The sequence below is a fragment of the Oryza sativa genome, chromosome 1, assembly GCF_034140825.1.
Source record: "Oryza sativa Japonica Group chromosome 1, ASM3414082v1".
In the NCBI taxonomy this organism is placed as follows: Eukaryota; Viridiplantae; Streptophyta; class Magnoliopsida; order Poales; family Poaceae; genus Oryza; species Oryza sativa.
Genome location: NC_089035.1, coordinates 30,142,570 through 30,156,684, shown reverse-complemented (window position 1 = coordinate 30,156,684; position 14,115 = coordinate 30,142,570). Strand labels below are relative to the sequence as shown.

Sequence of the window (14,115 nt, the reverse complement as noted above, 5' to 3'; positions counted from 1 at the left end):
TGACCTGCCTACACCGTGTTTAGTTCCAAAGTTTTTCTTCAAACTTTCAACTTTTTCATCACATCAAAACTTTTCTACTTACAAACTTTTAATTTTGGTGTGAACTAAACACAGCCTTAAAACAAGTTTAATAGTATAGCCAACTACCGGCTCCAAATCATTTATAGTCAATTTTATAGCTAATTTATACAATAGTTACCTATACACATGTACTACATAATTAGTATCTGGTCCCACATGTCATACACATGTATCTTGGAGTCTGTGCTATAGCTAGCTACAAATCTACATCATGTTGCTCTTCTCTCTCCTATTTTATATCATTAAAATATGTTTATAGCTGGTTTGTAGTCTGCTATTATATCTACTCTTAATAAATATACTCTGGGAGTACTGCCATCTTTTTGGAAATATACTCTGGGAGTACTGCCATCTTTTTGGCAAGAGGACAGGGGATCAATGCATTAAGAAGACTAGAAAAGGACAGAGTCAATGGCAAATGGCCAAAACTAAGAGAAAATGGAGGGCCTGCCAAAATAAATCTTGCCAAGTTTTGACAATGCCAAAATTTTGGCAACATAGCAATATTATCAAAATTTTGGCAGAATTTCTTATGTATTGACCAAATTTAGCTACAAACTAAACGTAGATATTTTTTTGGCAACTTTATCGAAAAATGGTATGGTTGAAAATGACATCAAAGTGAACAGGCCCGGAGATAAACATGAAGCCAGTTTGGATTTATACCAAAACTTGCCTTAATAGCTTCTAATTGTTTGGATTAAAGCCAACATTTGCCAAATCAATTGAGATAAGACAACATTATCCTATCAAAATTTGATAGCACCAAAATTTGTCCAAGATTTATCGCTATCAATAATTTGGTAAAGTAGCAAACCAAAATGGCCCAATGTATCCCATCCTATCCGGACTTCGTTTTGGAGAATCATATTTCTTTCCTTTCAAATATTTGAGCGTTTGTATAAATCACATTGCCGTTAGAAATTCCTACTTCAAATTTGGAGGGTTTGTTTGTTTTTGTTGTTGTTGTTGTTTTCTCAATATGTTGGTACTAACTATTCCCTCTAGTCAAATATATTTGATGTCGGAAGAACTACTTTTTTCTTAGTTGGAAGGAGTACAAAGTTAGTATGTCTAAAAAAACTGCCATGAAAATATTTTCAAATAAGGATCAAACAGTACTAATGCGTAGAGCTGATCGATTTTCAAGTATGACCAAGTTTAAGTCTCAAAACATATGAACATCTTAAAGAAATCATCAAATGAGAGTCATTCTTGTATTCTTAATTTCTGGTTTGGTAGACTTGTATTTATACTGTGAAACAGATGGAATCAAGTACAAACGAGTAGTTGTGCATAAATCAGATTGTAGGAGGCGATAGGAGACGTCTAGTGCTATCTCTGTAACACAACTATTCAGTACTATCTCTGTAACACGACTATTCAGTAGCATCTTGATGAGTAATACAATCCTGCTGTTTAGTACTTTAACACTTCTGCTTCTTCTGTAAAGATGAAGCATAAGTAGGCCCATATGACAGAACTGCCTCAACTGGTGCCACTCATTCTCCGTTCAATAGGAAATGTCATCACTCATCCCTAAATATTCATAAATATTCTTATGGATGGATACAAAAGCTAATAGAGTAATAGCCACCATTTTCTTTCCTATTTTTCTTTTTATTTCCCTATATGGATAGAGCGCATGCGCAAGATGGATCATAACTTTTTTTCTTGTATTCAGCAGTGTAGCAATGCTAGTCAATAAAGCTAATTTCACCTTTGAACGGGAATGGGGAAGCAATGAAGTACAGAATTACAGGAGAAGGTGGCAGCTGAGGAGAGAATCAGGAGCTGTCACAACTCACAAAGCTATATACAAGTTCAGAAGCTGAACGAGAAGAGAGCATGCTTCCCTCCTACAGGAAGCATTATGACTTCTTGGTGCTGTTTTACAAATCTGGGTGATTATTGGAAGATCATGCGGTAGCAGCTGCAGCTTCTTCTGCGACTTGGGATCCCTGTTGCAGAGTGCAGATGAGGTTGCGATCCCCATACACATTGTCCACGCGACCTGGTAAGAGCACAGACACGGCAGAATAGAGATTAGGTTGGTGTCAAATTGTGTTGAGCAAAGAGCAATCTTTTGGAGACACAGAAGCAAGCAAGTACATGTTGTTGGCCAGAACTTGGCGCCCCGAAGCCACGCTGCAGGGAACGCAGCGTACTCCCTGGAGTACGGCTTAGTCCATGAGTCGCTCATCAGAAGTTGGGGCGGGTGAGGAGCACTCTGCAAAACAACGAAACAAAACAAGAATCACATGTCAACATCCTGGTGATGCAAGAGCTATGCAGCCACCTGAAGTTGAGTTTAGACCATGCTAATGTATGCATCTCCAAAATTGCAAACAGCATGAGGACTAGGATTGAACAGGGTCTACTAACATCTTATATAACCTATAAGAATTGGGGGTAAGAATACAATTGCCCGTATATAGATAGATAGGTGTTACGAACTTGCAATCTAATATAAGAAAACAGATAGCAATATACTGGTATTTTACCTTGAGGACATTGTTGTTCACATCTGCTTTGCCACTTTCGATTTCTGCAATTTCTTCCCTGATTGAGATTAGAGCATCACAGAACCTGTCTAGTTCGGCCTGCGAAATAAATAATGTGACATTAAGTTCATATAAAAGAATGGTTGGTACAATGGCAAGGAATATAGTAGGTGTTTTAGTGTTTTACCTTGCTTTCACTTTCAGTGGGTTCAATCATAAGTGTGCCTGGAACAGGCCATGACATAGTAGGTGCATGGAATCCATAGTCCATCAAACGCTTTGCAACATCCTCTGGCTCTATACCAGCAGTCGTCTGCAAAAAGTTCCAATATCCAATTAACAAAATGGAAATGCATAACTCAATGTCCAAATGCCAAAATACCTATGTTGGATACCTTAAATCCTCTTAAATCAATGATGAATTCATGGGCAACAGTTCCATTGACTCCACGGAAAAGAACTGGGTAGTGTTTCTGTACAAGTAACATGGTAAAACTTAGAAAACTAGTTCAAACACAATCAAACTAGGTAGCAATGGGTAAGTGATCACGAGTAACAAATATACCTCCAGACGCTTTGCCATGTAGTTTGCATTCAAGATTGCAATCTTTGAAGCATCAGTGAGACCCTTAGAACCCATCATGGCTATGTATGTGTAGGAAATTGGCAGAATCAACGCTGATCCCCATGGGGCAGCAGAAATGGTACCAAGAGGGTCGGTTTTCTCAGGGAGAGGGAAGCCACCAGTGGTGATCTGATAATTACAGAATTAGTCTGGTTAATGAAGCAGCATCTGCTTTTTTGGTTAAAAAGAATGATGGAATTATGAACGAACTCTTCTGGTTTTAGTACCAAATGTGGTTTTGTAGTTTTATCATCAACAAAAACTTCTACAGCAGTTTTTACATAATATCACCCTACTATGCTTTTGATATGAAAAATGATGCAGGCAACTCTTGCTTCAGGAGTTTAGGTTAATATGAAATGAAAATAAGGTGGCACTTAGCATACCCATCTAAGCTAATGTGGCACCAAGAAAGCAAGAAAATAAAACCAGCAATAGTTCTCGAGTTGCAGGAGTTAGGATTACAAAGAAACTAGTTTTTAAAGATCAACACAGCATTGTTGATGACATAGGGAAATGTATGTTTGTGTGGAATCCTCTGAAAAATATAAAAGACTCGTTGTTGAGTGTAACATGATTACGTATAATTTGCCTAATTCTGTAAGAAAGTAAAGATGGAAATTTTCTAAGGTCGCCTGGCATTATGTGCTATATCAATCTTGTCTAATATTTCAAGGTAAGAGTTGGGCATTGATCATTAGTCTGTTTAGATTATCAGCAGATTGAATTCAGAGCACCTACCACTGGATGAGATGGTAAAAATGGTGCTAAGTGCTTCTTAACACCAATAGGACCCATTCCAGGACCACCCCCACCATGTGGAATGCAGAATGTCTTGTGAAGGTTAAGGTGGCAAACATCTGCTCCAATAAAGCCAGGGCTTGTCAATCCGACCTGTAAAAAGACAACTTCTGTTAGTTAGGGAGTGTATTGAATATTTTTGGCTCGACAGATGGGGTTGTTTGAAATTACTATAACAGAAGTTCTCAATTGGGATCAGATGAACTTGGAGAAAGCTTATCATATTTTATTGAAGATAACATAGCTCAGCATAATTAATTGGATAAGGGTCATTCAATCACCATCATTGAAAGATAAACATGAAAATGAAAGTTGGTACTTATGTGTTTGTTTCAAAACAAGGTATACTTGTGTTTGGAACTGAATTAAAATAGACTTGTTACTAAACATGTTTAGTATAATTCATAGGCACAACTAATTGGTTTTTTTTAATCAACACCATGTCAAAAAGCCATCTATACAATTTATATAGCCTCACCACAATGCGTTCCAATCCATCAAAATTGTAAAAAGACTTGAAGAGAGCAATTTCAGAAAGAGCGTGCTAGTCTGATGACATGATAAACTGCAAAGAACTAACCTGAGCATTCATGTTAGCCCCATCCATGTATACCTGCCCACCGTTCTCATGAATTATCCTGCATATCTCATCAATGCCTTCTTCATAGACTCCATGGGTCGAAGGATAGGTAACCTGACGAACAGAGCAACCACGCAACATTCTGTTACTCTACGCACAAGGCCAACATATTTCAAAAACTTGTTTTATAAATCAAATCATCCTGAGTGAACTATTATGTTTCTATGCCCATAATAAAAATCTTATTCACAAATCACCTGCGGGCTCTAGCCTATATGGAAATAGATAAACTAAACTAACCGGGGATTTGTTTCTATTATATATGTCAATTAACTTCAAATTATTGAATGTACACAGCCACTTTAGGGACCATGTTATGGAGCAGCTATCTGGTTTCTATCTTAATATATATTAGAAGCAACAAAAAGTACAGAAATAGCCTTATGACTTTAAGCAACACACTAAATATAGCGAAAAGGTGATGCAGTGATAGTATAGTATTAGAAAACTAGCTCTAAATTTAACAGTGAATAGTTGACCAGAAAGACCATAGGCATTCCACATTACTACCTGAAGACCTGATAAATGATAACATTTACAGAGCAAAAGGAACAGTACCATAAGAGCAGCCAAGTTGTCCTTGTTTGCTTCAGCAGCTTTCCTCAACTCCTCGATGTTAATGTTACCTTTGGAATCAGTTCCAACAGCAACGATCTTCATTCCACACATAGCAGCACTTGCAGGATTTGTACCATGGGCTGACACAGGAATGATACAGACGTCCCGGTGGTAGTCTCCTCTTGCCTGCAGTTTTTATAACATGGTTTGTAAATATAAAATGTGAAACAAAACAGGAGAGCTATGCCAGCTTATTTATGATGACTTACCCTGTGGTAAGCACGGATAACCATCAATCCGGCATACTCCCCTGATGCACCAGCATTTGGTTGCAAAGAGAAAGAATCAAAGCCAGTGATCTTGCACAGCAGATCGCCCAAGTCATCAAACATTTCCTTCATGACAAAACAAGCCATTTCAGATCATCTGATGAACAGTTTGCATTTAGAAACTAAATAAATGGTGAATTCCCTCACATGATATCCTGCGGCTTGTTCAGTAGGTGCAAATGGGTGCATGTTTGCAAAGCTGGGGTAGGTGACGGGCATCATCTCCACTGTAGCATTTAGTTTCATAGTGCAAGAACCAAGAGGGATCATACTGTGGCACAGTGAAAGATCCTTGGATTGCAACTTGTGCAGGTATCGGAGAAGCTCGTGCTCTGTATGGTACCTGGAAGCCCACAACATAAGTTCAGTTTAATCTTAACACCGCAAGAAATCAGTGAAGAAAAGCAGCATGCCTTTTAACATCACATACATGTTAAAGATCGGGTGTGTTAAGTAGGGGCTCTTGCGCACAAGGCTACTCGGAATTGAGCTTGACACCTCTGATGCGAGGGATTCAGCAGTGAAGTTCACCTAAAAATGATTATAACGACACGATGTTTTAATATCATGATCCAATTTCACATCAAGCACACAAATTTTGCGCCGATTGAATGATTACTTACTGGCTTGCCACCATTGAACACCTTGAACAGCTTGTCGACATCCTCTAAGGTTGTGGTCTCATCAAAGGCCACGGTTATCTGCAACATCACAGCTTGAATTTAATGCTCAACACTCAACATCAACTAACTCGGTTGCAATAGAACGGAAAATGTCAACAGAAAGCGAACCGTGGTTGCATCAACAACACGAAGGTTCATCTCGTTCTTGCAGGCCTCCTGGGCAATCGCATTCGCATCAGCGACCTTGACCTTGACAGTGTCAAAGAACGGCAGTTCCTGCACAGTCACTGTTCCGAGCTTCTTCAGTCCATGGGCAAAGGTACCAGCCAGGCCGTGTACACGGTCGGCAATTGCCTTTAGCCCCTCGGGACCATGGTAGACAGCATACATCGCTGCCATGTTGGCGAGCAAGGCCTACAGAGTATAAACCACAGGCATCTTTATCACTACTGACTCCTCTACGAAAAAGTGCTTGTTTACTAAATTCATCGTATCTCTTATCGTCTCTGTCGCTATCTGGCAATTTGGTGAACGGGTGGCGTGCGTTGCGTGCGTGTACCTGGGCAGTGCAGATGTTGCTGGTGGCCTTGTCGCGGCGGATGTGCTGCTCCCGGGTCTGCATCGCCATCCGGAGCGCGGGCTTGCCGCTGGAATCGACGCTCACGCCGATGATACGGCCGGGCATGAGGCGCTTGTACTCCTGGGAAGTGGCGAGGAACGCGGCGTGCGGGCCTCCGTACCCCATGGGCACGCCGAACCGCTGCGCGGAGCCGACGGCGATGTCGGCGCCGATCTCACCGGGCGGGCGCAGCGAGGTGAGCGCGAGCAGGTCGGTGGCCATGACCACCTTGACGCCGTGCGCGTGCGCGTCCTTGACGAACTCCGCGTAGTCCAGCACCTCCCCCTCCGTGCCGGGGTACTGCACGAGCACTCCGCACACATCACCGCTGCTGTAGTCGAAGTCCTTGGCGTCCGCGACGATGACGTTGAGGTCGAACCCAGCGGCGCGCGTCTGGCAGACGTCGATGGTCTGCGGGTGGCAGTTGGAGGCGATGAGGAAGGTCTTCTTCTTGGATTTCAGGATGCCGTTGCACATGGCCATGGCCTCGGCGGCGGCGGTGGCCTCGTCAAGCAGCGAGGCGTTGGACATGGGCAGGCCGGTGAGGTCGGCGACCATGGTCTGGTAGTTGAGCAGCGACTCGAGACGGCCCTGCGCGATCTCCGCCTGGTACGGCGTGTACTGCGTGTACCACGCGGGGTTCTCCATGAGGTTGCGCAGTATCACCGCGGGGACGTGGGTGTTGTAGTACCCCATCCCGATGAAGGACTTGTAGGCCTTGTTCATGGCCGCCAGGCGCTGCATGTGGTCAATCATCTGGGACTCGGTAAACCCGGCGTCGAACTTCCCGGAGAAGTGCATCGTCGGCGCGCGGATGGCGGCCGGGACGGTGGCGTCGATGAGCGCGTCGAGGGTGTTGAACCCGCACTCCGACGCCATCGCCGCCTGCTCCGCCGGCGTGGCCGAGTTGTGCCTCCGCGGGAACGTGTCGCTCGGCTGCAGCGCCGACGCCGACACGGGCCGCCCCGTGGTGTACTGGTGGGGCGCCGGGCGCGGGGCGCGCGGGCGCGACCCCGCCCCGGGCGCCTTGGCCAGGGTCGAGATGCCGCGGGACGGGGCCGGGGACGTGGTGGACGCCGCCGCCGCGAGGAGGCGGCGCAGCAGGGCGCGGTTGGCGAGGCGGCGTGCGCGCTCCATCCTGAGATTGGAGGTGGGAGAACACGAGGAGCAGGAAATGGAAGTCCCCCGGTGAGGGCCTCCACTCCTGCCGAGAAGAGCGGCTGTGTGGTTTGGGTGCTCGGTTACGGAGTGATTTGGTTGGCTAATATATATCGGCGCATTGTGAGAGAGGGGAAAAAAAAACAGGCGTTTTTCTTTCTTTCTCCGGTGACGAGCAGCCGCCAAGTTATTGTGGAGTGAGGTGGAGAACACGGGAGATGTTTTTCCCCTCCGACCGGTGATGACGTGGGCGCTGACACAGTTATTTGCAACGGGAGGCGGAGGAAGCGGATGGCGTTTGGATGGACGAGGAGGCGAGCCGGTGCCGGTATATAAGGCCCCGCCACAGAATCGAGCACGTCGCTCGCGGCGACCGTGGGAACATGCGGGGAGGAGCGGTATCAGGGGGTGACTCGAGGGAGAGGGAGAGCTGCGGGCACGACGCGCGGGCGACGCCGGTGCGGCGGGAGCCTTATCGCTTTCCCCGCAGAAAATTTGTGCGCGCAGGGGAAATCGGCAGCGCGCCCGCGAGGACGCATTTTTTGCGGCGTCCGTTCCACCGGGGGTCGGGGACTCCACCTCACCTCGGTGTGGCAGCGGCAAACGCCCGGTACGACGGAACTAGTCGCCAAAACAGCGCGGCGCTAGCGACCGCGACCGCGGACGGAGCGAGGGATCTAGCTAACGTAACCAGATTCAAGCATGGGCGGGGACGGGAACACGTGGGTCGCGGGGGTGGGCGCTGCACAGTGCACCCAGCAGCGCGGCTCGTCGGTCCGATCCGCCCACTGACGCGCGGGGTCGCTGAGTACGGTTGGCGATGGTGCATCGGTGAGTCAGCGACGGCCGTGTGTGGTTTGGTGGATCTGCGGGGTGGGGCCTGGACGACGTTGGTTGGGATCACCTACCGCCAAAGAATCTCTCGGAACCCGTGGGGTGGGAGGCCGGGTGTCGCTGTTCCACCAAACCTCCTTCCGGCTGCTCAGTTGCTCGTACATAGAAAAACCGTTTTTCTTTGCTAAATTTGATTGGCAATACTGCGTATAGAAGTGCATTTTTTTTAGTACAACTATGGTCAGGCCAGCCTTACTTGTAGGTGATCTTTCTCTTTCCGTTTGAGTTCCTCCCTTGGCTACAAAGTAAAAGGAGCAAAATTCAACCAGACCACAATAGCGCGGTTTAAGAAGCAAGCTATTCTACGAAAAAGTCATTGCCACTGAAGGAAAGCATTAATAGAATCAATTGTTTTCCATCCCTGATGGGATGAATCGCATCTAAATATTAGGATACACTTACTATTGTAGGATGGAAATTGGTCAATTATAGCTAGCACAGTAACTGTTTGGCATTTGCTTAAGTACTTTTATGTTTCTCACCTAAAAATACTTGCCTCGCAGGTGCCCTAGAAAAAGCACAACCAAATTCAAATTTTTTTTTCATATTCGTGTAGAATTTGAGCTATGATTTGTGGCATTGTTTAGTAACTTTTTTCTAGTAGGCTCATAATTGTCTAGCGTGGCAATTGTTGGGTGGATCATTTTCAAGAGGAATTTTACGGTACATTATACTACAAGTATATACTAGCAGTATAAACGATCTAACGGTGAAGATTAATCTGATATTCCACCCGGTTAGCTTTGCAATATAAATTCAAAAGGGGTATATTTGTCTTTTCATCTTTCTGTGTGGGGGTATTTTTGTATTTTTCGCGTTTTTGTTACTTGGTCAGATCCCGATCGAGAGAAATCCAGTCGATTTGTCGTTCGAAAGAAATGGCGAATCGAGAGAAATCCGCTCCATTCCCCTTCCTTCACCACATGGGCTACCGCCGCCGCCGCCAGCCACCGTGAGCACGCTGCGCCCCGGGCCACCGCAAGCCGGGATTGATTCGATTTCCTGTCCTTTCCTTCTCTTCTGTCATTCCCGCGCACCTAAGAAGCAGCAGCAACAGTGTAGGGCATCCGGGCGGCGGCAGCATATACCAGGGGCAACCGGGCAAGGCACACAGCCAGGATGGGCAGGCAGTAGGAGGAGGCAAGCCCAACTCGCCGTCTCTCCATGCAGGATTAGAACTGGCAAATCATCCCGTCATGAACTAATTATTGAATGAGAAATTTTGAAGTAATCAACATAGTAGATACTGAGAACCAACTGGATATATCTGGCAAAAAAATTATGGCTATCTCAGTAATTATGATGAGATGATATTCCCACAGTCAAGTGATCAACCGTTAGTTATTTTTCATGACTGAATTAACCTTGCATTATGACCGGAAAGCACCATTATTTCTACATATCGGGATCATGTACACCAAACATAAGTAATTTAGACATCGATCGAGCCGTCGCCACACGAGATGTCTCCAGAACAAACGCTACCAAATGCACGGACGACAAGATCCATGACAAGTACTTCCGATTGAAATAAATTAATTTGAACTTCACATGACTAAATAGCCATTTCCAGTTGTTTAACAAATACCAAACATACCCTTCTATATACTGCTAGTATATACTTGCAGTACAATATACCGTAAAAGTCCTCCATTTTTAAACCTTTTTCATCAGGAATGTTGTGTAATATAGTTGTGTGATTCCTTCCAATATAAAATATTTCGTCCATTTTAAAATATAAGGGCATCCACAATATCTATAAAAAGTTATCCATATAACTCAATATGGCATGCCTCATCATTATAAAAGTGATCATATAATAGTCTATATGATAAGCTATTCATATACATAAAACTTGGCTTTAAGAAATAAATAATGATAATTTCTCTCTCTCTCTCGCCCCCCTCCCTCATTGCTTCATTGGTTCCTAATTGAGTGGGACTAAAGCTAATGTCTTCTCTTACTCCCTCTATCCTATAATATAAGACATGGTCAAAATTGGCACGGTCTTCAAAACTAATCTTTAGCTTATAATTTCTCATATACTATAAGGTTTTTAGCAATACAATTATAACCATATAAAAGTAAATTTAAATCTCAATTTAATGATATAATTTTTAACAAATAAAGTTTATTTCATATTATACTAAGTGTTGGTCAAATGTTTAAAGGTTGAATCTTCAAATGCATATGCACCTTATATTATGGAATGGAGGGAGTACTATATACCTAATTCATTGCAGCAACTGCTTTATGACCTACTCCCTCCGTCCCATAAAAAACCAACACAGTACTGGATGTGACATATCCTAGTACTACGAATCTGGACGGAGGTATGTCCAGATTCATTGTACTATAATACTCCCTCCGTTCCAAAAAAAGACAAACCCTGGATTCCGTGCCCAATGTTTGACCGTCCGTCTTATTTGAAAAAATTATGAAAAAAATTAAAAAGACAAGTCACGCATAAAATATTAATCATGTTTTATCATCTAACAACAATGAAAATACGAATTATAAAAAAATTTCATACAAGACGGACAGTCAAAGTTGGACACGGAAACCCAGGGTTTGTCTTTTTTTGGGACGGAGGGAGTATGTCACATCCAGTAATAGATTCACTTTTTTTTTTTAGGACGGAGTGAGTATGGGATATTATATATTGAACATATCCTATGAATTTTTTTATGTATTTTTTAAAAATGTATCTAGACACCACTTGAGGAACTATTTTTTCAACTAAAACTAAATATACATTATAACCTAGTTTCATTTCATGGTCCCCGACTCCCCGTTGTCCATCCTTGTATCTGCAGAGACCATGTACTACGCAATGCAAGTGGTTTGTGCACATAGCATGTCCATTTGTTAATGGAACAAACAAACAAATAAACAATATGGTCAGTGGGACTGAGAGTATCAAGTGCTTCCACAAAGTTATTTATGGAACAAACAAACAACTTTGCCCAGTCCACTGTACCTAGTGGTGTCACAAAGCGAGAAGCCATGGCACACAAAAAAACTAAAGAAAATCACATAATAACAGGAAAAGATTGCACTAACCAAGTGGAGTGATATGATTCTCAATAAAAACGAGGAAGGGGGAAAAATAGTGCTTGGCCCCAGATAATTATGGACGAGATGAAAACAACATGTATGGTAACCATACTTCGTGGGAAGATTTTTCTTCGTTTAGCATCTGTAGAACCTACACAAATATTTGGCTAGATTTTCCTGGAGTCTTATCGTGCCAAAAAGGAATTTTCAGGTTCAAGTATTTTCTATTGAGTTCCATGTGTCAAATATCATTAGCTCAACTATCACATACGTATCTTCAGGTACTCAGTAAGGTCTAATCGTCAAAGATGTGGATCAAATTAATGATCAATGCGAGTGAATCCTATTCCACGCTGGGGGACAGAATATTCTCATACATGCATAAATGCATCGAGTTCATCAGAACTTGCAGTCTGCAGCTACTGGATGAACAAGTGATCGATATAGGAACAACTGAAAAATACTCACATATTACAAATCGAACCGATCATAAGAAATTAAGCTGAAATTTTTGTTGCAACATGATCAGCATCTTGAGACATATATTCTCTCTTCTTCTCCGCTGGATCTGCTCGCTACACGGTTACGCATGCAACTGGCCATAGTTGGTGATCTAACTTGAGCTCGAGTGGCCAACAAATTACAAGGCGGTCGAGCTATGAAAACGCAAGTTCATAAATCACAATCGTTGCAGGGATTCTGAGGCTGTTTGGTTGCCACCGTGAGGAGGATAAGCCTGGCTGGACGTGCGCCTGTGTCACACCGGACCCCGGCAGGTGTGTGGTGTGAGTGTGTGACTGACATACGAGTGTGAGGCAGGGGAAATTTCGGGCCCAAAACGTGCCAGGCGGATCCGGGCTTCTCGTCACGTCTCTCTCCCTCACAGCCCTGCCGCGCATGGCCCTGAGCGACGCAGCTAATAAACTTTTGGGCCGGGGTTGAAACTGATACTCTGGACGAATCGCTCGCGCGCACGCGCTTCCAGTTTGCCACTCCTGTCTTCGCTAATGCACAGACGCGCCGCGCGGATTGGCAGTTCATCCAGACTACTCGAGTCTGGGAGTGGGAGCGAGACGTAGGTGACCATTTCGCCGAAGGCATTCAAGTATTCAACGGACAACTTTTCTTCGCCGGTCACGGAGGGCTTAACTTTACATACGGCGAAAATTGCATTTCACCGAGAGACCTCCGTGCAAAATGCACAAACAGCGTCGCGTGCCACATCACCTTGCTGCCCTCCACTTGGGTGGCAGGGTATATTTTTGCAAATATTTTCACCGATATAATATTTTTGTAAATATTAAAAAAATTAAAAATGAAAAAAAATCGTCTCTCTTTGACGCACCACTCGGAGCGGCCAAATGGACCGTAGAAGAAGGCTGAATAGAACAAGTTCACTTTAGGTCTCTCTGTTTGTCGTCGAGTCCTAAAATTGTCCCTGAACCGCAATACCACATATAACATGTTTCTAAACTTCCAAAACCGGTATAAATAAGGTCTTAAAGCGGTTTGGATGACGGCTGCAGCTGACATGGTTCATCACGAGAGAGATCCCTTTCTAGTGGAGGGGCAGGGGGATCCTAGCATTGAGGGTCCCTATGATGACCTTATTGTGACACATGCTCGGAATGATGATGCCCTCTCTGCTGCTCTTTTGTCGCGACTCCTCGAGCAACAAGGGCCGACTCCAGCTGCTCAGATTCAGTCGTCGGTGGTGGTCGGATGCACTCCGATGATGGATGTTGTTGTTCCACCACGACTGGGTGCTCGCCTTTGAGAGCCAACAAGGTGTTCCCCTTCCATCCAATCCCTCATTGGAAGCTCCCACCTGCCAACATCGGGCCCTCCCTAAGGTAGCATTGCAAGGAAAGTAACTTGCAGGAGGTCCTCCGCCTACTCGCCACTCGCTCGGCACCGGGGCAGGCCTCTCCTACAGAGCACTTCGGCTAGGTCCTTGACCTCGTTGCCGCCAAGAGGGCCGTTTTGGAGGGGTAGGCGGGTGCACGCGCACGCGGTGGCCATGGGCTCATTGGGCGATGACGACCTCCACCACTAACGCTGACTTCCTCCTTCGTGCCACTGCCGGTCGCTGCCGCCCACACCTTGTGTCTTCGCGCACTGCATGCAGTGCCTACTGCCTCGTCGTCTACGCCCTGCTCCCGCCAAGAAAAAGGGAGAGAAACCGAGAGAAGAAGGAGATGATGTGTTACTGGCATGTGAGGTCCA

At 44.7% G+C, this 14,115-nt stretch overlaps 1 protein-coding gene across 1 annotated transcript; it reads right to left on the bottom strand.

Annotated features, from left to right (window-relative positions):
- Positions 1 to 1,738: 1,738 nt before the first annotated feature.
- On the bottom strand, positions 1,739 to 8,023 carry LOC4325932 (glycine dehydrogenase (decarboxylating), mitochondrial). Its single transcript, XM_015758006.3, has 15 exons — positions 6,721 to 8,023; positions 6,330 to 6,575; positions 6,162 to 6,239; positions 5,969 to 6,069; positions 5,686 to 5,881; positions 5,479 to 5,604; positions 5,210 to 5,395; positions 4,592 to 4,705; positions 3,952 to 4,104; positions 3,151 to 3,339; positions 2,981 to 3,058; positions 2,773 to 2,898; positions 2,586 to 2,684; positions 2,194 to 2,311; positions 1,739 to 2,095 (listed from the first exon to the last, which is right to left on the bottom strand). Exons 1-15 carry the CDS (start codon positions 7,915 to 7,917, stop codon positions 2,001 to 2,003), a joined length of 3,102 nt encoding a protein of 1,033 aa, XP_015613492.1. The 5' UTR covers positions 7,918 to 8,023; the 3' UTR covers positions 1,739 to 2,000.
- Positions 8,024 to 14,115: the final 6,092 nt, after the last annotated feature.

Coding starts and splice junctions, on each gene's coding strand:
- LOC4325932 (XM_015758006.3), bottom strand. CDS start 7,917: ATGGAGCGCGCACGCCGCCTCGCCAACCGCGCCCTGCTGCGCCGCCTC. Junction 6,070..6,161: donor TGTTCAATGGTGGCAAGCCA/GTAAGTAATCAT, acceptor AATCATTTTTAG/GTGAACTTCACTGCTGAATC. Junction 2,312..2,585: donor TGAACAACAATGTCCTCAAG/GTAAAATACCAG, acceptor GTTGTTTTGCAG/AGTGCTCCTCACCCGCCCCA.